General features: G+C 37.0%; 1 protein-coding gene across 5 annotated transcripts in view; it reads right to left on the bottom strand.

Moving 5' to 3' along the window:
* MIPOL1 (mirror-image polydactyly 1) overlaps nt 1-25,085 on the bottom strand; it is a 195,920-nt gene that overhangs the window by 9,086 nt on the left and 161,749 nt on the right. For 4 of the 5 annotated variants that reach the window (XM_082761244.1, XM_082761245.1, XM_082761246.1 and 1 more), the window contains one exon: nt 14,705-14,932. In XM_082761244.1, the coding sequence (XP_082617370.1) occupies nt 14,705-14,932 (228 nt within the window). Of the gene's footprint in view, nt 1-14,704; nt 14,933-23,038; nt 23,171-25,085 lie in introns of those variants that run through there. The other variant, XM_082761249.1, reaches the window with a different exon arrangement.

Genomic DNA, 25,085 nt, shown 5'->3' with positions numbered 1-25,085 from the left:
AAAATATAATTACTTGCTGTTATAGTATTACCAGTTTGAGTATATACTTTTAAAAGTGTTGCTAAGCTTTAAGAAGTTCCTAAGGGTACCTAAACATGAATGTCACCACAAATGTCTTCCAATTACTCCGAATTGTATTCTCTTACCACCTATGTATACATCTAATGAAATGCCCATACAGAGAGCATGATGTTACATGGAATATTCTTACATAGTTCCTGAACTGTTTGACAACCTCCTTTGACTTTTAGCAGAGCTTTACAGAGTTTTACTCCCTTGAATATAAATGACTTTTGTTCTTGAATCATGCTCAATAAGGTAGACCTACAATTCTTACTGAGAGAGAAGTTTGTTTGAGAAGCCCAGAAGCTGAATGTATAGTTGCAAAGATGGTACCTATTGGTGCAACCACTGTATTGCTGACTGCTGAAGAAATCTAGGTTTAAACTGGAGCTTGGGATCAGTAAAAATACATGTAGGTCCTCCCACACTGCTCCTTCTCTGGCCAAAGGAACTCAGTGCAAATGAGAACATTGGCCTTCATCCACAAGTTCTGTAAACGACTGAGTTACAGCATCACAGAATGATCCTGCAGCGCACCATGCCCCAGAAGTAGCCAAAACGTATACTCAACTGAAACAAAAAAGCATCCTTCAAGTAGCCTATGACTTAATCTGCAAAGCAATATATAGACTAGCTGAAAACAATAGCTTCTACCTGCAGATGTGGGGGTTAAGTGATAAAAACAAAACCCTCCTGGATTTTGAAATGCTATATAAAGGCTTATAAACCTAAACTATAACCCTTGGTTATCTTTCCAGTAGATAAGATTAGGCTTAGGCTATGAAGATGGCCTTACTTGCATGATTTCTGGCTTCTTGTGGAATGTGTTTTGTTAACACTAATTCCCTTTAGAAACCAAGCATTTAAAAATATTTTAGGTAAATAAAATGCATTACAAACAATTCAGCAGTTGGGCTCTGTGAATAAATGACTGTTTTGTGAGCATTCCAACAAACAAATTCACTTAATTTCATCTCAGAATGAAAAAACAAAACAAAACAAAACAAAACTCATTTTCTTTTCCTCTCCTTTCCTTCAGTTTTCTTCTTGGATCTATTTCATTGAATCCTACTCAGCATACTTGTTTTCAGACATTTTGTGCAAAAATGAAGGAAATTAGTGACACGGAGAAGATACTGCTGTGCTATGATACTATCACCTTTCTAGAAACCAGTCACTTGGATAGGATCATTTACTCAAGAAGTTGGAGGAAACTGGTTCAGGTCTACTGTCTTAAGAAGAGAATCAGGCTCCAGCTACTTCCCTCTTCAGGAAGTAGCACTGCACGAACACTGGGTTCTGGGGGGACCTTGTTTTCATTTTCAGTTATTGAGGCTGCTCTGATTAAATAAAATGCTTAAATATTCACTGGATAAAAGCCTGGAACGTAAGGGTATGGCCTTGCAGTAAGTGGCCTGTGTGCTACAGAGGCATCTCCTTCTTGCCTTCTGGGTGGTTCAGTGAAACTTTAATTATTCTTATTCCTAAATGTAGGTATTATTTTTGCCACCTCAAAACCCTGACTTTTCAACAATAATAATTTCTGATTGACTCACTGAAATACATTACCTGGGATCATGTAATGGGTCATCTACCAGTCTGTAACCGAAATCTTCATAAATCAACACTTTGCTAACGACTATGTGAGCTCATATGGACCTGGCTGCCTCTACCTAGCAAAGTTTCCTCTGCATCTTTTGCATTGGAGACTGTGTGTCTTCTAAATGACATACAGCAGTTCAGCAGCATTTTTGAACCTGATGCAGGAATTGCTGGGTGAAATTCTGTGCCCTGTGTTAGACAGGTGGCTGGACTGACTGGTGTTAATAGCCCTTTCTGGTCTTAAAATTGAATATTAGAGACTGATTTAGCAGCATCAGTGAGCTCTAAACTGTGGTACACCACAGTGTTGAATCTAATTACTCTAGGCACTGCCGCCAATTCCTGCTTGCCCAACACTGTTTGTAATGTCACTCCAAAAAGTATGTTCCATTAAACTTACAGACCTTAAATTTGGCAGGGCAAGCCATTCTGTCTCTGAAAAGCCCTGTCACAAAACAAGCATTCCTATTAAATCCCTCTCAGCGTCTTCTCAACCCAAAAGAGTAATTCTGTATATGATTAAACTTAGGAGTAAATACAGCCAGTTGGGCTCCTGACAGCAGACATATTTCAAAATAAACCTGGCTTACACAGGCCTTGGCTAAAATATTAAGCCTTTATCTGTGGTTCACAATAACTAATCTTGTCAAATTGTTTGCTCTCTACCTTCTGTTTGGAAGATTATGGGCTAGCTCACCATTACCATTCACCTTGTGCCATCACTAGCAGGAGGAAAAGTGAGTGATAAACACAGTTGATCTGTTTTGACAGCATTTCACTCTACTTTGCATTCATGTAGATCACAGTACAGAATAATACAGAATCAGGACTTCTGCTTCTGTGCTGGATTTAATGCCACCTTGTGAAAGGTATTGATCAGAGAACTTCACCTAGTTACTCCAGCCTCAGTCCCACAGTTTATATACTGTTTTTATAAAAAGTTCACGACACCTACTTGTGCAAAAAAAACCTTTTCTATGTCTCCTTCCATAAGCTTGAAATACTTTTAGTACTGACAGTTATTGTTTCCACTCACTTGGTATTACAGCTAGTCCCTTTTCTAGGAGAAATCTTGCCACCTAAGCCTACTGCTTACTGTGACAGAATTTCCACAAAGTTTGTGCTGATATGAATAGGCAAGTGTCTCTTGGATTTTCTTGATGAATACTTCCTGGAACTCTCTGTCATCTGCTTAAGAAAAGCTAGAAGATTTATTTTATTGCTAATATATCTTGCCTGTAGAAAGTACTCCATCACAGTATTTATTCTTTTGAAAAGGGAAAAATATTGCTTCCTATCAGCTCCCAGCTCCTAAGGAACAGTAGTCTGGCCCTTTGGTATGACGTCTGGTATCATTACAGAGCCATGATTTACAGGCAGGCTTATTCTGTCTCTGAACAGTTCCTCACCTTTTTTTTTTTTTTTTTTTTGTGAGCAATACAATCTCAGAAAGCAAATATTCTTTCCTTTGAACTCTCACAATATGAAAGCAAGGTCAGAACTTTTGTGTAAAGTGCTTAAAAGGCAGACATCAGGTGTATTTTGCATTATGTGTACTTTGCATGGGGCAAAACAGCATGCAGAGAAGGGAAATGACTTGTTGAAGCTCAACCAACGAAGAAGACCAAAAGGACTCTCAAACTTTTTTCATGTTTAACTTCATATATAAGTAGTCTTGAACTGAACTGGGTTCCTCATGTACATGCACACACACACACACACACAAGTATAGCCATAAATGCCTTCAGAATTAGCATCCAAAACTGTTGGATACAGAACCCACCCCTCTCAGTTTCTTAATCCATGCTTTGGATCATGTCAACTGGTAACAACCAGCCAGTTCTCTTATTCTACATCTAGCTGAGACGTACTTCAGGAAATGCAAAAAAGACCTACTTAGAAGATTTTGTTGTTCTATATCTTCCTTCAGGAACATTAAAAAAAAAAAAAAAAAAAAAAAAGGTCAAAAAACTATTTAAAACCTGCTCAAAACCATAGACAGAATTTCTGATGAAATGTAGTACCAGCAGTTCATTTAAGTATCTGTGGGGAATGGGGTTACTAAAAGACTCTAAACTTTAAAAGTATCAGTCTGAAACCACTACATTATACCTTTCTGTGTATTTCAAACAAGTCTTCTTTACAAGGCCAGGTCTGAACTTCTCAGCTGCCTGTTCTGAGCCAGTCCCTCCCCTTTTGGGCATGTTCTAGTCAAGCTTTGTTTACAACAAGTTCGTAAAATCTCAAATACTGATGTACTGCTCAGGCTGCTTCCCAAGTCCACCGCATCAAAGCACAACTTTGGCAGACTCTTCTTGATATCATAAACAATGAAGACAACATTAACTTTTTTCTTGATTCTGCAAGTATTTTACAAAACCTGATGCAGACTTGCTGGCTCTAGACAGCTCTCAGCTATGTTCTATCTCCCTGAGGTGGTCCCACCCTCGTGACCATGAGTAATCTGGAGCTTGTGGAGAGAAAATTCCTTCCCATAAACCATCATCCAATCCATCCACTATACATTCAAAATAGTCACTTTTACATGGGTTTGATGTATTTCAATAAACATTCCTTCCTTGTGTGACTCATGTGATGTTGCCCACACTGGAGTGATTTCTATGGTATCATTGAGAGATCAAGTAACAATGCAAAAGGGTTTGGATGCAAGAAGAAAGGATTTAGTTGAGCTTCCAGTTGTGATAAGCCATTCACAACGGGCTCAGACTGGTAGCTGAACTCCCCACCCTTCTGGTGTAATTCAGTGGTGCCCACAGACTTCTGGATTCAGGGCGACTCACACTTAGTCATCCTCCTAAAAAGTATTTATAGAAAGAAAGAAAAAAAAAGAGCTGTCTTTCGGCAGTAGTGGACCAACAAAAAATCCATGGATTAAAAATCCTCTCCTCCTAATGTTTGTAATATATTACAGATAGAAGTTATCAGTGTGAAGCTTGTCTATTTTGGTGATGTTGCAATGTGGTCCCACATGCAGGGACAAAAACAGAAAAGGTGTCTCACTGCTCATTTGCACATTAAAAATGAGCTGTTAAATTACTAGTTGAGACTCAGCATCACAGACCAAAGTGTCTTCTACACACGTATAATGCTCTTTAAAACACATCAAAGACCTTTTACTGAAGTAAAAGTAAAAGTAAAACAAGCTTCAGTAGCCTCTCTTCAGAGGCAGGCACCAGTCTCCAACTGTCTTTTGCACCATTCCATCAAGACAATTCACATGAAATTTTTTTGAATCTTCAAAAAAGGGCCTTTCAGGCCCTTTTTGCTACATGTTCCTTCCATGTGACTGGAAATGAGCTTTAGTGTCACATTTTGTTCTGCTCCTGGGAGATCGGAGAATTCTTGAGTGAAGCTGAATGAGGATAGAAGCAGTGCATCTTCAGCTAATTTCAAGGACAGCTTTGTTTTTTCTGAACTGGTGAGCTTATTGACTCAAGCCTTGGTGGCAATTCTACCTTGTGGTGATGTGAATGAAATTGATTGTAGGAAAAAAGGCTTTTAATTTCTGCTGATGCAAGCATAAAAATCTGGCTTTACATTAAGACTCCTGAAATTCTTCAAAAGCAGAGTAAAATATTTTCCTAGTGTTTAAAATCAGAGACCTATGAAATAACTTTTTGCTGAGTTTTCCAATTAGGATTTTCCTACATATGTAGATGTGCACTTATTATACCCTTCTTATACATATATATATTTATATATTTCAATATATAATTATTTAGTCATATAATTATATGATTAAATTTTATAAATAAAAGTATGCGGTAACAGAAATTGATGTATTATGAGGCCCAGAGTAAAATGTTAAATATGGTAGTTTTATTATACATATCCCAATACCTGCAGTGTCTTCCATTCAAAAGATGAATTCTGATACTTTCTATGGACAAAAATTCCATAATATGAAACAGAAATGCTAAATTTTGGTCCAAGATTTACGACTTACAACAAGTCAGTGTTTAGATCTGTATACTTATACCCACCTCACATACAGCAAAAACCTAGAAAAGGGAAACTGAGAAATTTACCAGTAAAGCAGGGGCAATTACAGGGTTAAAGTTTTTGTTAGCTTTCATACCTACAAGCACAATTAATGCTGCCTTTCCAAAAAATCTTGTTCAAAAAAATTAAAAGCCTTGAAAACATCTGGCTATTACTTCCATGACTCAGTATTAGATTAGAAACATGAACTGTAATTTTTTATTGTTGTTGTTGAAGTAGTTCCTTCTTCAGTAAAGGTACACTGTAAGTAGTGGAAAAAAAATATTTCAAGTTTGCTTAAAATTAAATATTTTGCTGGATTGGGCCTAGGCTGTTATTCCTATTTGATGCTGTAAAGAACCATTCCAGCAATTCTCCAAAAGTTTATACGTAATTCAGAAGCTTCAGTAAGTCTGGGATTTCTTGTTGAGCTTCTGCACATACATTTACAGTATTCAATCTTTTGCATATGTTAAGAAACAGTATGAGTATTAACAGAAGGAACCGCAAATTTATTTTTATTCCTTCAGCCAAGCCACAAATAAATGACTCTTGCAAACAAACCAAATACTATTTAGTAACGGCAATGTAAATGCCATGGATTTATTTTATTTGGATATAAAATATTAAAGTAAATGATTATTTGCTGTGACACTCATTTTATCATCTTGGAAAAAAAGTAAGTCTTAGAAAAAGTTCTCTTGCCTTTCTTCAGGAAGCACTCAATCTACTTTTCAAAGTTATTTAATATTTTTCCAGAGAATAGTTAACTCTAAGCTTACACATACTGTGTCAGTGTGCTTCCTCCTATTGGGCAAACAACTTCAAAATCTAATTTGTTTGTGTTTTTGGTCTTACTAAATATTGGTCTTTGCAAGTCTGGTTTACACCATTTATATTAACTATGCCAACATTTTGATTTTGTTCTGAAGTATTCCACAACAAGCTGATATTATACAATACAAGCCCAAGAGCTAGCCAATCCAGTTTACTGAGTATACTTAGTGTATTTTGCTACTGATAAATCAATAAAACCATGTTGTAATCTACAAACTTCCATCTCTGTGAAGCAGCTATAAGCAAACTGTAAATGAACACACAGGTCAAAAACTGGGATGCCGTGATTATGTTGACTGTGAAAACATTTGACTTTCATAGAATACATTTTAGTGTTTGAGAGAACGAAGTTTCAGCACTGCTTATATTTTCCTGAAAGACTGAGATGATAAATATTCAAATGATGATAAATATTTGTGTTTATATTGTAACTACACATACTTTAAGAAAACAATATCTGCACTGCAATCCATGATTTACAGAGGTTAAGTAAATGTAAATCATAGTTACACAAAGAAAATAAACACTTGACTTAGATTGTATACTCAGTTTTGTGTTCTTCATCCATGTGAAACTTCCTGTAGTCAATGGATGTCTTGGGTGTGCAAGGGATGCATTAAAATTTTATCTGTAATTCCCTTTTGTCTGGGATTATTATTATTATTTTGTCTTCATTCTGTTAAGTACATCACTGAACATATTCCTGGCATTGACCATAAACAATCAGATGCTAAAGGCCTCACTATTAATTTGTGACACTAAAAATATCCATGAAATTGGTATTCTACAATCTGCTCTGGCATTATCACAGATTATAACTGTATGAGACTTCTGGTACTGATACAACAAAATGATCTACTAAGGGCCATCCTGAAAAGACAAGGAAATACCAAAAGAAACTGTGAATCATTAGTACCACCAAGGGTCTTAGCTGTGGCTCAGATCACCAGATCTGTCTTTCAGGACTCCAGTATTCAGAACAGGGCCTGCACAGGCACGTTCCTCTTCCAGATTGCACAGAGAGCAAGACAGCACCTTGGGATGGGATTTGTAACAATGTCTATAAGAGAAGAGTGCTCCTAAACTAGCCAGACAGTTTTTGTGTTATTCAGTCAGAAGTTTCTGTTTATGCTAATGCAAGTCCTCTCTTCTCTGGGTCAGGAAGTTATTACTGCAAGTGGTAGGTAGCACCAGCCACTCCCTCCTTCACAGCCTGCAAATCCTAACTGGACTGTAACATGAAGCATGCAATTCAAAAACTCACAAGTGATGCGTCATCCAGTGAAGATGATGTGATTCGGTGTGGAAAACACATTTCATTACAGACTTGCAAAAGTAGTATGTTTCCTTATGTGCAGAATGAATGATACTTTAGACATAACAAGAGAAACAAGATCTGCTTAGTGATACCAAAACACAGCATATCTAGAAAGGTCCAGAGAATATGCCCCGAGTGGCTGAATTTGTTCAGCTCACCTTAGATTTGAATGCTAGTTCAATATTTTATTTCCCCACAACTAGAAACTGATTTCACTCCGTATGTTAAATTTATCTGAAGTTGAACGCAACTTTATTGGCTTACTAAATTCTTTTATTACAACAAATATGTATCTCTACAAGACTTCTTAATTCATCAATTCACCAGGCATGTTATTGCAGTCTGAGGGGAATTATTCTGAGAGAAGTCAATGGTGTTAGAGCAAAATTCCAAGTATTTAAATAAATTCTGTCCCTACCATGTCCTGCTTTCTGTTAGATCAGACACAACTTTTTTCACACATTTCAATTAGTCTTAATTCCTCATTAAACCTAATTCCTAAGGCAGACTAATTGCAAGCCCATTGCCCCTAAACCTAATAATTTCACATTGCCTGTTTTTGCTACCGTAGCTAATGGTAATATTTTATGTAAGCTATGATATACTTGGTACTAGATTTTGTGTTTCAGATTCTCTAATGTTCTTCTTCATGCCTTGCATGCCAAAGAAACTTTGCATCAGCTCTGCTGCACGGCAGAATTCTTTGGGGTATGTGGTAGTTTTGCGTGTCTGGGAGTCTTCCATCTGGCTAGTGTGGGTTTCCTAAACACTATAAAACCCCGCCTGTGGAGCTTGTATATCTCTTATGGGCCCCATGCAGTTTATAATCTGCTTTTAATTATTGCACGAGGCAGCCAACACATCACTCCTCATCAAGCAGCTTTTTCCACATTGAATATCCTTTAATAACTTTTGATTCAGTTCTGAAAGTTCAGAGTTATTGCTGATTTTCATTGCTATCTTAGACTGCTACAAGAGTTTCTCCTCCCTTGTCTCCTTCCTTGCAAACTCTCAAAACCATTGACTTCAGTCGTTTATTACAGTAAGTAAGAAAATCTTAGCACTTTGCCCTCACTTGCTTGTCTTTTGAATGTAGTCACCATTATCTGTTTCACAGTAAACTACAGGTCAGATCTTTAGCTGGGACAAATTAATGCAACTCAGTGCAATAGAGCTAAGCCAACTTACTGTAACTAAGAAACTAGCTCTACATTTACATTCTTCAACAAGTCATCGGAACTCACTTTACATCTCAAAATGCAAGCACCAATTAAATTATTCCCTATATGATATTAAAAGATTACCAACTATTCAATCCCAGCAGAAATTCACAGCAGCAGAAAACATGGTGGTTTTCATTAAAAGCAAAATCACTTTTGACATTTGCTAAATTATTTACTGACACAAATCAGTGAAACTATTAATATCTATGAAACTGTACTACTCATCTCCAGTCATTAACATGATCTCTCATTCAGGATACAGTTTTGTAAAAAAAAGAAAAAAAAAAAGAAAAAAAAAGCAGCCTAGTTTTAATAGGGAAGTCTGAACATCTAAATGTTTCATCCTAATAAAATAAGAAATCAAATTATTTTAATTGTTTTGAGAGATGAAAATAAAAGACATGTATTTTCAAAATTTAAAATAAAACCGAGTTCTCTAACATTTGGTCGTTCCTCCAAAACAAATAGCTCTAAGTCCCAGTGAATGTACAAGTTGTTTCTTTTGTGCAGTGCTTCTGCCTGCAATTTCTAATTAACTAGCTCCATTCTTATCTACAACAAGTGACTGAAAGCATACAAGCTACAATATATACTTCAACTAAATATATGTAGGTATGATTTTAGAAGGGAGATAACTAGTTAACAACACTTGCATGAGGCAAAGAGGCTCAATCAGTATAATAAATCAGAAATGCTTGCTTTTAGCTTGTTCCCTGCATAGCTGTGCTGTACTGAATACAATCTGTACATTAAAGATACCATGTTTGCAGTTAAAAATCTCCAGAGACTTTAGACCTATACATAAAGATACTTATTTTACTCTTTTCTGAGACACTGACCTGTATCCTCATTTAAAAATGAACACCACATCTTTATATTATTAAATCTTTGTTTTGATCTATTAGTATTCACCAAAGTGCCATTTTATACAACCCCGCACTGAATAGGCAAGGCTGGAGGTAACCATCTGCAGCTTTAGAGTCCGTGTTTGAATTGATGAAAAGAGCTTTGTGTGTTCATTGCCAAGTTTGATTCTTCCAGTCATTAGACATTCCCCTCAGATCGCATCAATGAAGCGGACTCTCTTACACCCATGTGTTAAATTCTCTTCTCCTCATGGTTTCCTTTGCCAGCTATACTCCAGAAAGACTACCGGGTCTTAGCCACATTCTTCTCACAGCTGTGTTAAAAAAGAGCATCAGAGTGTCTTCCCAAAATCCATATGTGTATCTGGTCAGTCCCCTGTTGGAGGGTCACCTCACATTGTGGTGTGATTATTCAAATATTCATTCTTGTTCTTGAACTGCACTGCTCCGACCACTCTGGGAAAGATTAGACCCTCCAGCAAGCACCAGAGAACGTCTTGGACATCAATGTGAAATGCACACGACTCCTGTACTAGCAAGGCAGATTAGTTTTACTTGCAGAGGAAGGGGACTCTAACCACTTAGTTAATATGCAGCCCTTATTTTTAAAAAAATTTGTACTCTTTTAAATGTGTCAGATACTGGTAAGAAATGTTTGTTTTTGTTGTCTCATGGATGGACTTATTTATCAGCATAAGCTAAAAAGCAAAACTAAGTGAACAACTCTGAAAACAGAAATGATGTTCAGAAATGCTGGAGGGAAATCCAGGAGCACTCAAAATGGGTGCATTCCAATAACAGTGAAAGTTAGGTGGCTAGAAAACCCACACCTTTGGAAGTAAATTAAAGATAGTATTTCTTTTATGAGAGACAGTAATTTAATTTGATAAAACCACCTGCTTATTTAGAAGATAGCTTATTTTTTTTCTTGTACTCAATAAACTGAAATATTTTATCCGAATTTCTAACTCTCCTGCCTTCCACTTTAAAGCATAAAATAAAAGGAATAAACAAAACAAACCAAACAACAACACACCCCCCAAAAAAAAAAAAAAGAAAAAAAAAGAAAAGGTTTCTTTAATAGTTAAGAACAAAACAAGTAAGAATTTTTGGCTCACATCACTTTTATAATTGTTTTGTTCATAGTAAGAACTACTTTGACAAAGTGTGCTCAGTATATCTATCATGATTTACACTGATTTTCATACCTGTATATTTTAGCATTGCACCATCACTTCATGGATTTGAGTTTGCTTTTAGAAGCAGAAAGGCTAAATAGAAATTCTACATGCATACCTTCCACTACAAACTTAGACATGAAGCTCTGTGAGTATGCAAGTATGACTGCTCACATATGCAGAGCTACACTTTACTGAGATGGAATCATTAAATTGTGAGAAAAAAAAAAAAGCCCTCAAAGACAAATTACATTAAAATTCTCCCCAGCTGCAAAGCTGTTGCAGAAAAATAGAACATTTTCTGGAAAAAAAATACATCAAAAGTGGCCTCAACCTTTACTGATAATTGGCTAATATTGATTTGGTATTACATTATAACCTCCTCTGATCTCACTGTCACCAGTAGCCACTCCTCAATCCCAGAGGCTCCAGCAGGAAGGACAGTTTTAAAATATCTTGCTTCCTCTGCTGGCAGAGCACTTAATTAATTCACAGGCCTTCCCAGCCACCTTCTCCAGGTCAGCCCCATTTCCCTTCTGGGGCTGCACCAGCTGGCTCCCGGCTTCTCCAGCAGGACAAACTTGCGGGGGGCCTGTGGCACCACGCCAGAGCTCCTGGGGAGTCTGTGTTACTGTCCTTGTTCTTTGTTAATGTTAATGACATGTCAAAAATTATATGCTCTACAGAGCATAAATTAAAAATCTTAAGTACCCCACAAATTGTCAAAATTTCCTACTGAATAAATATGTGAATAAATATGCACTGTGTTATGTGTATATATACACATATTTATTTACATGCTTCACACACTTAAAATGTGTATTTGTTTTATAAACTAGAATGGTTCTCTATTCAAAGTCTAATATATACCTTGTTAGTATTTCAAAATCAAAATAGATTCAAACAAATGCTGCTAGATCTGCGGGACTCCAACCATCGCTATTTTCTGTTTCACACCGCCACCCCTGCTAGGACTGCAAATCGTCTTTACAAGCAAGAGTACACAGTTGCAATTCATATATCACACTGCAGCGAGCTGATGTAAGATGTTCACACTACTTCAGTATCAACAGAATTTGACTATACCTAAGTTCACTACTAGGAGATTCCAATATATCCCCCTTCTGGTTCCCAGCTGCTGTTTCATATGGGATAGGATCCAGAATTTTTTTAGATACTTTGTGTCCTGATGACTGCAAGCCCAGGATCACTGTTTTGACTTCTGTCTTGTACTTAGAAAGCAACAATTGCAGGTAGGTACACAAATTAAAGAAATTATGGCAACACTGTGCAGAAATTCCATTTCCATTGCAAGCTCTGCATGTGATGCTGCCTGCAAACACTCAAGTTTTTAGGAATATTAAAAAATTCTTTAGTGCTGCCAGAGAACAGATTACCAAAGGCACAGTGAACACTAGTAAATTACATGATAGGAAAATACAAAGTACATATTTTTCAACTTTATTTTAATTATTCTAATTATGTTCTTTCTTAGTGAAGCTAATAATTATTTTCCTCTTCAGAGTTTTAACTGTTGCTTATGTTATTCAGATATTTTACTGATTAATATTGGGAAACTACTTCATATAGCTGCTAAATATGTCTTTCAACAGAATTAAATGTTACTTGGGCATTTAAAAGAATGTAAAATCAAGTAAACAGACATTTAAAAAACCTATTTGGGCTATGAAACGTAGCATCACATTTCAAATTACAAGCAGCTTGCTCTTAAGACAGTACTAATAATTAATACTACTGTAATTAATATCAAGAAGTCTTTCAGTTGACAGGTTTATAAATTGCCAGTTCCTTTCTGAAATGTAGAGTATCCTACATCTTGGAAATAAAATGCAAAGCTAACAAATGAGTTCCTGCCTAATTGCCAAACACTAATTTGTATGAAGCAGTTGAATCTACAAAGGAATTGGGAATTCTCAGCCTGGTTTCCCTGCTGATGAGTAAGAACTGTCTGTGTAGTTCTCCCAGAGGTGTCAGAGGAATCTCTATAGTGTCACACAAGGGTTCTTAGCTCAAAGTAAACACACTTTCCACAAACTCAGCTGCTTAATCTGTTTGCAGGTTGAATTATAAGATGGGGGTGGATGACTCTGGGTGCTGGGAAGACGCACAGAGCATTTCCACAGTTTCTTGGTAAAAAAGGCATGCTATTGTCATCAAAAGGCTTCAACCAATTGTTTAATTTTGCTATAGGCTCAGTGGTGTGATCTTAGCAATAATGAAAACTAACCTTACCAAAATTTTCCCAAGTAGCTGAGCATGTTAAATTGCATAAATACTTTTCACTAAAGCAGTGTATCACCACTACTTTAATTCAGGTTGTGCCTGCACTTCTACCTTAGGCACTGTGGTTACATGGGATTAAACAAGAATTCTCTAAAACAAGAACAAAACAAAAACATTATTCACTTAAATATAGTCAGTAAGTATTTATAAATAAAACAAAACACAACAACTTTAAAATCAAGCAGTGTACAGAAAAGTTTAGCCAACATTCACTTTTAGGTGCTGCAATTATTTTTCATAGTTTTATTTTTATCAAGCATGTTTAATGCACCTGCTAAAGTTTCAAAAACATCTAAATGTTCAGAATAAAGATCTGAATGATTCTCAACCACTGGAGGTTTTTAAGGAGATGACTGAAAAGATGTATTTTCATATACATATATTAATTATATTTTAGGTACTTACAAATAATTTTAACAATATAAAAATGTAATTTGCATATTTTGTAAGAGGAAATATCAGCATGATTTCTTTTTTAAACAGGAAGAACTCTTATTAGATTCTTGCAATATATTATAAGCCAACTCCTAGCTACTCTCGAAATATGTTGCAGACATCAAAGTTGAAGAAAAACATGGACTGATGGTAAAATCTGCAATTCAGCCTTGACAGCCTTGGAAAGGTGTGAGAAGGGTATTCTGAAGCTGATGAATGCAATGCAGCAATGAGAAACACCAGACTGTGAAGAGGCAAAGCCTATACATTTGCCTATATCACAGCAATCAGACCTTCAGAAGCTTCTGTGCTAGTAATAACTGTTGTCACAATAAGGACTTCAACAGAAAAGAACTTCAGGTTTTGAAGTTCAGTAACCTTTCAACACAGAATTGTACGTTGGGAAGGAGAATGCAATCCCTGCTCATCCATTCAGAGACTTCCTGTCGATTTCAGTGAGATTTTGAAGCCATCCCCTAAACAACCCCATCTGCATTTCCTGTATGAATCATGCCAGACAAGAAATCATGAGAACCTGAAGGTTCTACCATGCAATTATAATGGCAAATACTCTGTTGCTATATAATTGCCATGGGTGTAAATGATTCATCAGAAATGGAAACACTTTCCTTGTGCCTTGCACATGCAGTTTCCATAACAGTAGTGACAGGCACACTTTCTTCCATAACACTATATAACTGTTAAAATAATTGGCTTCATAACTGAATAAGTAATGAGCTGAACAGTCAACAAAAAATTAATCATTTTAAAGGAACTTAGTTCTGAGTACAACAGCATTTTCAGTCACAGGCAAAAGAACAATGTTTCATTTGCTTTTCCAATACAAGTTTTCCTGAAAGAAGGCAAATGACTTACTTCTGAACTTTTTCGTTGGCCTCCTTTGAAACCTCTAAGGCCTTTTGGAGCTTCATCTCAGTGTCCTTCTGCTCTGACTGAGCTTGCCACAGCTGAGCTGCCAGTTCTTCAATCTGGCCATAGGTAAGAGTCACAACGTCCTCGTCTTTCAGTCTACCTTCAGAAGTACTGAAAGTACAGTTAAGCCAGTCCTTCAGGCTCATCCCTTGAGACAAAGGTTTGTGTGAACTGGGGAAAAAAAAGCATACAGTTCATTAAGTTTCAGCCTAAGGCTGAACTGCAAGAATACTACACCCAGTTTAATTAATATCTTTATATTATCATATATGGATCTATATGCATTAATACCAATATTATTTCAAAGGTGATGAGAAACAAGAAAATACCTCATTTCCACAAGGGTCTTCTACAAGTATGTAACAAGTAGCAGAATTTTAAAAAGTCAAAAACCTGTTAAACAAACTTATAAAGTAGTAGTATTTTTCAACTGCATTATTCTCCCAATCACTTTATGACCTGCAGGAAAAAGCTGTTATTGAAATATATGAAACTGATTTAATCAGTGTAAGTTACTGATGTGTTATTATGTCATGATACAGAGGCCTGTCTTTTAGCAAGAAGACTCATCATCTGAAGGGAATTTTGCAAAATTGAAGATTTTTCAATACAATGAAAGTAATAAAAGTGTTACAAACATAATTAAGTTATCAGGATTTCTTAGAATTATGAATGATTTGTGCATGCTAAACAATTTTAAAGGCCCTCGGTCAATGTTTTTGTGAGATGGAACTTAAATGTTTCTTGATGCTGGTTTAAATAAGCTAGTAACACATATACTGTGATACACTATGTCTTAAATAGTTTCTTTGTGGTAGATTGAGATAGGCTACTTGCCAGCATCAGAGTTTATCACTGGATACTTCAACATATATAGTGTCCTTCACTGTTTTATTACTGGACACTTCAACATACTCCACCATAACTTCTTGGAAAGACCTTCCTGAGTCACTGTTTTGGTTTGACTTAGGGAAAAAGTAGACATGTTTACCAACTATTGCACAGTGAAGTGCCACAGGTGTATACTCAACTCATTCAGTTTTATACACAATTTTGAGTTATATTCACAAAGATACCAAATCATAGAGCACAAAATAGTAATACTTCATTTTACAGACCCAGAATACAGTACTATATGCTTTGCACTTGACTGCCTGAAAGTTCTGAACAAATCAAAGGGATATCATAAATTAAAAATGAAACTGAACAGGGTCTTAACGTCCTGTTCTTCTTCTTAAATGAAGACTATTGTGTATCAGGAAAAAAATCTCAATGAAGCCTGTAAGACTGCAGAACTATTTTTCATGGAAGCAGCAGGTACCCAATATATTGGGTACCTTTATAACAAAAGTGGGAGATTTATAACAAAAGTAGGAGATTTATAACAAAAGAAGATACCATAATGAACAGTGTGTTTAAATAAATAATTGAAGTAATTTCAAAAAAAACTTCTTGACTTCTTGAATATCAGAAGCTATTGCTGTATTAATGAGTATGACTTGATACCAACCCTTTCATTGATGACCATGTACATATCAAACATTATTTCAGCATAAATTTCTAGTAGCAGTGGAGACTGATTGTAATACTCAAAATATTCTGCATGACAGCAGGTAGTATGCAATAGCATACTTTCTTCCTTTCCAGTTTATTAAGATACAGAAAACATCCTTCATTCTGTCACTCCATAGAGGAAAATCATATACAAACTAAAATATAATACATATAGACCAAAAAAAAAACTGTTCATGAACTAATGGAAATCTAAAAGCTAAAAGGTTGGTATGTCATTATGCCTACTACTTGAGGTTGTCTGAAAATAAAGTAAAGAACATTTTCAATTAAATTAAGATATTGAAAAAATAAATATTTGTAAAGAGACATTAAAATCTCTAGAAAATCTCTAGAACATACTCATTAAAGGTTGCACACAACATTTACTGATTGAAATTCCACTATGGTTGAGCACTGATCACCACAGAAAAATACAAAGATATGCAAATAATGCTGAAAGATAGGTACTGAAATACCACTAATGCCTACTTCTTAAACACCTGCTGCAAGAATAAAATGAAAAAAAAAAAACAAACAAACAACCAAAAAAAAAATACTGAGAAGCTAATCTGTTCAGTGAATATATGGGTCAATGGTTTTCAAACAAACAAACAAAAAATCCTAACTTGTTTATACCAGCTGAGAGCTTTTTTTTAAAAAAAAATATTTTCCTTTCTACAACATATGAGAAACATGGCCTTTTATTTAGTTTCTAAAATATTGTCTCTGTCTGGCTACAACTGGGCTCCTTCTGAAAGACTGGCCCTGAATAATACAGTATGCAATACATAGTTAAATGTTTTAACTCATAATGATTGAATCTGAGATTCTGACGTATACATTTTGTAAGCCAGTGCAATTGATATAGATAAAGACACTGCGGTTGATAAATCTTTCAAACATTTTTTTTTAAGACCATACAATTTCCAAAGTTCCAGAAGATTATTTCTTAAAATAATATTGATGCTATACATCAAAAATAAATGAGAGTTCTAGGCCTAAAGAATGGTTCACAGAAGCATTCAAACTGTTCCTTGATTTAAGTAATTTACACTTTCATTATTAAAAAACAAACAAACAAACAAACACACAAAACAAAAACAAAACAAAACAAACAAACAAGCAAACAAAAAAACTTTTGGTTACTATGGTAGTATGAGTCTAACAATTTTTGCTTAAGCCTGGTTCTGAGAGCTTCAGTTAATGGGCCACCTTAACCATATCCAGGAAGAAGAAAAAGTCATATGTGATGAAGTCATGTATGCAGCTCTGGCAGATAGCAAGAGGTCCCCCCAAAGTCAGAGCACCTTCAAGCCTGCCATAAATTTCACATTATAACTGTTCCCAGAGGGACTTTTCACTGGCTGAAAATCAACTGCATGAAGTGCTCTTCTTATAACACTTCTCTCTTTACCAGGCATACTTTTGCTGCAAGGTGAGAAATGATTTTCCACCCAAAGCAATTACTGAAAAATCTTCCACCTAAAGGGGTTGAGGGGGGGGGGGAACTAAAAAAACAACAACAAACATTCCCTATTTATTCCCACTTTACTCCCCATCTCCAGTGATAAACATATCCAGTGTTCCCAAATGCATGTAGGTCTGACCTTGGTTTTCACCACAAATGTCTCTGACACTCAAGTTCTGGAGACTACTCAAACCTCAGCCTGCACTTGGGATGGCTTTGAAGAGGGTCCCTTCATAGTGCTGAGACCACTCAAAGGCTAGGCAGCATTCATACCTTGAAAACACTACCTCAGAGGTGCCCTTGGGAAAGAATCCAGTAAGACAATATTTAAATTAAAAAAAAAAAAAGTTCATAACACCTAGAAGGACTTTGACATTTTCCTGCAAAGCAGAGGAAATAAAATGGTCAAGTTTGCATTACAGGTGAGTCAGGAGCCTGACAGCTGGTAGACAGGTAACTAGATGACATTGCCCTACCATAGACAAATATTTTATTAGCCTTCCTTCCTCTACAATTACAAATGTTAAAAGAACTTTTTTTTTCCTCTTCAGTACAACCTCCTAAACATCTTTCACTAATTTACCTGATGGCACCAGCTGTGTTAGCTCAGGCCACAGACCATGTTACAACATTAGTGCATGTTATGCATAACACAGGCTATATTCTGTGCATTCTTACAGTCCATCACAGAGTGTCACTACCTCATCTGTAGGATGAGCTCAGGCATCCTCTGTATTTTATATTCTCTCACCAAACCCATGGATAAGCACTTGTTGGGCAGAGCCCACTAATGATTTTCTTCTCTGTGTCAGCTAGTGATAAAACCTTAGGATTTTACAGAATAACATGTTGATTGATAAACAATGATCATGCATGTCCCTACCACCAATCTCAATTACTTTTTAATTTGGATCCATGGTGAACTGTAGGTTGAATCTCAACATTTTCTCCTGAAATGATCTGGAGAAACCTGTGACCTGCATCGTTTGCATGCTGTATGATTGAAGCACGCGTTCATTATTTATAGTGCAAACTTGAACTGATGATCATCCATCTTAGAATTTCCATTTTTCAACATATACAAATTAAATGCCACTACATTGTGGCTCCTTGGGCCTCAATCTTTTCACCTTTAATAAGAGCAATGACTTTGCAAGGTGCTTTGAGCTTCACTACTGAAAAGGGACTTGTCACTGTTGAAGCATGTTAGATCCAGCGTAGTTTGAATTTATGAAAAGTGAAACCCAGATGGTCTTCTGGTGACTTCAAGCATCAAACATTCTCTTTTGGATCTCACTTCATTCTCGAAGCGCCAAGCACCCTGCAGTACCCACACCATTCCCAAGGGACCAACCTGGGAGAGGTAGCAAGGACCTAGGGCACCTCATTTAATCATTTGAGCCTTTCTTGAGGTTGAGAGACTGCTGAGACATGCTCTCATCAAGAAATAATTGGAAGCCAAACCTCCTTTACAAACCCTTCACTTACAGAGATGCACAGTAAACAAAAGTCACCTCATGTGGCCAGTAGGTAAATCGCTCAGATAGCACAGATTCATGTCAGTGATACGCACACGACATCCAGCACCACCTATAATTCCTCACGTTCACCACAGCATCAAATGGTCCAGGACTCCCACAGAAATAGCATACGGATGACTAATATTTGGTTGAAACAGAATCCAAGCAAAACATACATGATATGATACCAATAAGTAGAAGGAAGCATTCTGGAGATTTTTGCAGCTGTGATACTATCCTCTTCAGGTAAGTGCAGACCCATGGTTAATAGCTTGTGATCAAGAAGTGCTTCTGGATTTCCTGAGCACAAGATGCTCTCCCCAGCAGCACCTGGAGCTGGGGCCTCTATGATCTCTAATAGATTAATTAGAGTCTGGCAGACAATAACTCAAGCATTAGCTTTTTTCAGACACATATCAGTTCTCAGATACAGTGCGTCAGAGTTTACAGAAGAGAATACTGTATGTTTTATGGTTTAAGCCCGAATATAATACTTGATACAGATTAACACGACTCACATGACACCAGGATTCCATGATGTACCTGTGTTAATTGCAATATACACATCCACAGGCTATCAGATTTCTTCCAAGAATTAGGGCACTGTGTTTTATACACAAACGCATCTGTTGTAGATGCTCTACAGTTTATTTGACTACATGTTATTCTTACAACCAAGCTCACTTTAAAATGTTCCTCTCATGTTTTGACATTGAATTGGCTGTAGTAGAGTATTTTTGTCTAGCATTCACAGAGTGAGACTATCCAGCCCTGAAGCCTAGCTTCTATGTAAAATTAATCTGATATTTTAAAAATAATTGTATTTTGTACAGTGCTTACTTTACCATACTAGAAGTTGCAAGAAAGGATTTTGCTATCTTTTATCTGCTCTTTATTGCCAATTCATATCCTTTGGCCATTCTTAAATATTTGCCAATGGCTTTAGTTAACAAAATAACTTTAAGGTAGTATTTGTAATACTGTAGTTATTCCCTACAGTAATAGATTGTTTAGGTAACACTGCAAATACAGAGGGAACCTTATCTATTAATCGAAGACAGAACTGGCATCAAGTCATCAAGAGTGACCTCAGTATTTGAATATAAAGGATGTTTAAGATGGTGCCAACACCTCCACATTGTACAGCATATCACAGAATCCCAACTGCCTTCCCTGGGCAGCACTAACATGATAACTGCAGCCGAATGGATCCTGGCTCAGCTGAACGTGGCAGGCAGGCAGGAGGGGCACCGGCAGCCCAGGGACAAGATGTTTTTCTACTTTCCCAGATCCTGGGCTCTTTGATGGCTGCCAGAGGCCTCTCCATGGACATAAATGAGTGCAGGGGTGTGCAAGTGGGTGGTGTAAAGCCAGTGATGCTGGCTGTTAGCTAGCTGGGAAATTGCCTATGTCAGGGATTTGCAGAAACACAAACCAGGTGGAATCAAGATGGAGGATCCTGTCCTAAATGTCATAGTGGCTTACTTTTCATACCGTCAGTATGCTTTTGACATCAGTTTTAAGAACAGTGCTCTTTGTCTTCAAAGCTAAACATAGTTTAGAAAGCAGTAACTGGTTGTGTGCTGAATTAATAGAGCTTTTGGTACACCAACTAAACAGGTAGAAAATGGACACAATATGTATTGCTTGTGCCTTTTTGGTGATCCTTGCCAAGAGTTTCATTCTGAACACTGCCTCTTACATGGAAACCAGGTATTGTGGTATTGGAAATGTGGTATTGTTATATGGAAACCAGGTATTGATGGACATTAGCCTTCAGAGCAGGCATGTCAGGATCAGCTCCTACAGATCCACACATCTACCGCCATCCAGGTCTGGATGGCAGCTCCCTTGGCTCCTTCTGACTTCACTGTACTTGGCAGCATGCAGTACATGGCTGGCTTGAAGATCTAGTCTCCAAAATGCCAGCCATGGAAATCTTTCCTGTTGTCAAAGAATGTGCATGTTCAAGGGTCAGGCATTTCTGCTCTGAGACTTAAATAACATCTCCTGTCACCGTAGTTTGAATTTAGACTTGCCTGCAGAGCTAAGAAAATCTAGCAGAGATATCTTTGTTAGAAATTATGCATGAAGTTAGGGCTAATTTGGTTTGTGCCTTTAGTTTCTTTTACAGCCTCTCACTGGTAAGGATAATGGCTTCTGATTTCCATTTTATGTGTGACCTACACACAAACAATTCTATTTGGAATGGACAAAATCCTTCTACAAAACGCATTAATACTAGTGTATCACCTCTTGTATCGGATAAACTGAAGTAATTCAGACAGAACAAATAAGAATCCTGCCCCTGAAAATTGACATAATCAGTGGAGCATCCACTCAGTAGAAAGTGATACTTCATATATACATCCACCCATATATCTATATACATGTACATAAAATAAATCTGATAGCACAGGTATAGATCACAACACGGGCATCAGAATCACCTGAAAACAAGTTCAGTGTAATGACTATGTGCTGTTGACTTTTATTTTTGTCTCCAGGGAATACTGTTTACTTTGCTTTAAAATTTATATGAGTCATTTTGTTACATGTGCCTTTTTTTAATTAGTTTGAAGGAAACAGTCATTTGAGAAAGAGAGCGGAAATCAATTCTGATTCGATACTGATAGCTACTGTGCGATGTAAACTGTGTGTTCTTTCTAATTAAATGTAAACATGTTCGGTTCTAAAGTCCAGCAGTGATGACAACAACTACTAGAAAGGATTGCTTAAGCCCTGGTCAACTGATTCTTGTGAACCTTTTGTTCATACCGTAGGTGAGCTTGTGCAATCTGTTGTAGGGTGATCACCAGTTGTAACTGACTTTATTTTAGGTCATCTTCAGAGAAAAGACTTGACAAGAATGTGGAGCACTCTGTAATACCTCGTTACCCATTAACTACGTCCTTCTGATAGCTAATCAATAGCATTGCATGGAGCCAAACACACTGCACTGAACTGCCCCTCTTCCAAAAGCCAAGTCTTGGTAAATATTTAATGGCAGTAAAGGTGTTTTGACTGTTATCAATCTGATATGTTAAAGAACTCTTGAAAGAAACTTTATCTTGCTTCTTTCTGCATAAATAATTTGTTCAGTTACAATTTTAGTCTTATGCAAAAGCACTTAAATTAATGATCTAATGCTTTTAAATCAAAGCTTTGGACAGAAAAAATAAAGTTTCAATGCCCATAACACACACACACACACACAAAGAAAAAAAAATCAAAGTTTATTTCCTTGATAAAATGCCAACTAGAAATATACATCAAGGAACCCAGCCCTTTATACTGTAGTAGTAGATACTGTGCCAGACTTGCTCAAAACCTGTTATACAAGTGCACATTTGAGATTTTCTTACAAGGCTTCAGTTTCTGTAAAATTCCTAGCTCTTGCTCACATCAAGATGGCCTAGGATTTTTAGTTTCTTTTCACCAGGGAAAAACCCAACCCTTTATACATTAATATCCAGTGACTTTTTTTCCCCCATAGAGTGAATACTCCCATTTTCAGATGGGTATATTCTCAGCTAATGAGTTTTATTAAGTGTTATTTTATTTTGTATTTTTCTGTGCAAAGCAGTTCACTTAACAGATAAACACTTTTATCCTGATTCTTTAACACCTAGTGCATGTAAACCTCTGCTCCAGCCAGGTAGGATCTGAATGTCTCCTAAGAGAATTACATAGGATTATTCCATACCTCTGTGCTAATGCCACAGGGCAGAGGATGGAGGAGTCTCCTGATCCCCTCAACCAGTACAGTCTTCCAGCCTTCTCTGCATGATTCAACTTCACTATGAGACTAAGCATATTGAAGAAACTGATTCAGGAGTGGATCCAAGCTTTTTCTTGGAAAATGATCTGGGAATAAAACATTGATAGTGTTTCAGCTTCCAAAATGTGAATCACCATAAAAGTTTTCCCAGAAGTATAAGTACTATTTTTTCTCCCCAGTGTTTAAATGGTCTCTTTAGTGCTCTTGATGCTATTCAATAGATTTCCAAAATAAAGATCACAGGAATAATTCCCAAACACTGGCGTAGATAAACTGGACAGCCAGGAGTTTTCAAATCAATAGTAATTGTCTCTGATGAAAACAGCATTAATTAAAATCATAAAGGCCTGTAAATCAATCAGGCAGTAAAGTGCATGGCACTATTCAGAAACGACCAGCTGAAGAAAGCCTGTTGCTAATAACCTTAGAAAATATCTTGTATTTAGTACAATGTTATCTTTATAAATCAGACATGATTGTGAATTTTATTGCTGTCCTGATTTGCTATTGTGATCGCATAGCTTAACTCCCCCACTGAACCAGAAAAGCAAGAGGCAAATCTGTCTCGGACACAGGGCTAGAAGCCAGCCCTGCTTTCCAGCATATCCAGGAACATCCAGCTGAGTAGATGGAAGAGAAGTGTCTCTCCAGGAGAATGCAATTAAAAGAAACACAAAGAATGGAAACGTGTTTCAAAGATGGAATAACTAAACACATATGGAATTTGAGAGAGAGATGATCTAATGGATGAGATGAGTTGCCCTAAAGCTAGAAACCCGGTGTAACTGACCTGGGAAGGGATTCACATGAGGCTCTGCCCTCTTATCATTGCCCTCAGTTAGTGAATGATTCATCTGGGTTAAACTCTCTGAATATCTTTAAAAAAACATATATATACATTTTTTCTTGAGTATACTTCTCCCCATACCCAGAAAAATAGAGTGTACTTGAACAATTTTGTCTGATGTTTCTCACAAGTGTTACTGAAAAATATTAAGCAACTCTGACCATGGTGGAACAAGGTGTCCTGTGCTCCAGCACATGCCTGGCTGTGGTCACCAATGTGCCAGGAAGTGAGGTACACTGATGTACTCTACGTGAGTGTGCCCAGCACATGGTTTCTCTGCTGTCAGTACTGTCAACAGCAATATGTGCCCCTCTGAGATGGCTGCAGTCACCAGGAAGACTGCAAATGCTGCAGTCTGAAAGCCCTCAACCAGGTTAGTACAGATGCCTGTAGTGTCTACCTTAAAACTATCATGGCTTCTCCTTTGCAAAAATGGAGATGGTTTTGGGACTGCTGTGCAGAAATAACCTAGAAAGTTGCCTCCTGAAAGCCATGTGAATGACACAATGGCAATGTATTGCTACTCAGTAAGCCATGTCTTACCTAGCTGCTGCTGCCAAACCCTTATTCATATATAAATCACACAGCTCCTTGGACAGTTGAGCACTACGAAACAAGCCAGTTGAAACGATGGCTTAAATGATAAAGGGAACGCCTGGGAAACTTAATATAAGGGAAGTCTACTTCTCTATTGTTTGTACCAATGCTTACTGAAGTGATGGGGCAGACTTGTCTGGGCCATTCTCCCTAACGTGAAACAAGGACATATGCTGGGGAATGATTTAGTGGACTGGGGATCAGAGCTCTGTCTTGAATTCCCTCTTCTGTTTCACATCTTCTGTGTGGTACTGAACAAGTCACAACATGCACATCTGAGCCTGCCATGATGAAACTGGGAGAAAAATGCCCTTCCTTTGCTTTTTGTCCTTGTTGAATTCAAAGCATTGTGGGGCTGGGATTGCTTCTTGTTATCTATGTGTGCCACATCTGGAATCCTGATGCCCCAATCTTGGTTCAGATCTCGGCACAAATTATTATTCACAGGAAGATACAAAACAGCTAATTAACAGTATGCATGTGTTGGTGATGTATGTCAGCCTGCTTAATTTTAGGAGACAGATCCAGGTTTAGGACCTTTCTGGAAAACACACTAT

This window comes from Aythya marila, assembly GCF_965140915.1.
Source record: "Aythya marila genome assembly, chromosome: 5".
In the NCBI taxonomy this organism is placed as follows: domain Eukaryota; kingdom Metazoa; phylum Chordata; class Aves; order Anseriformes; family Anatidae; genus Aythya; species Aythya marila.
Note: the sequence above shows the minus strand (reverse complement) of the source record. Positions and strands in the feature narration are given on the sequence as shown.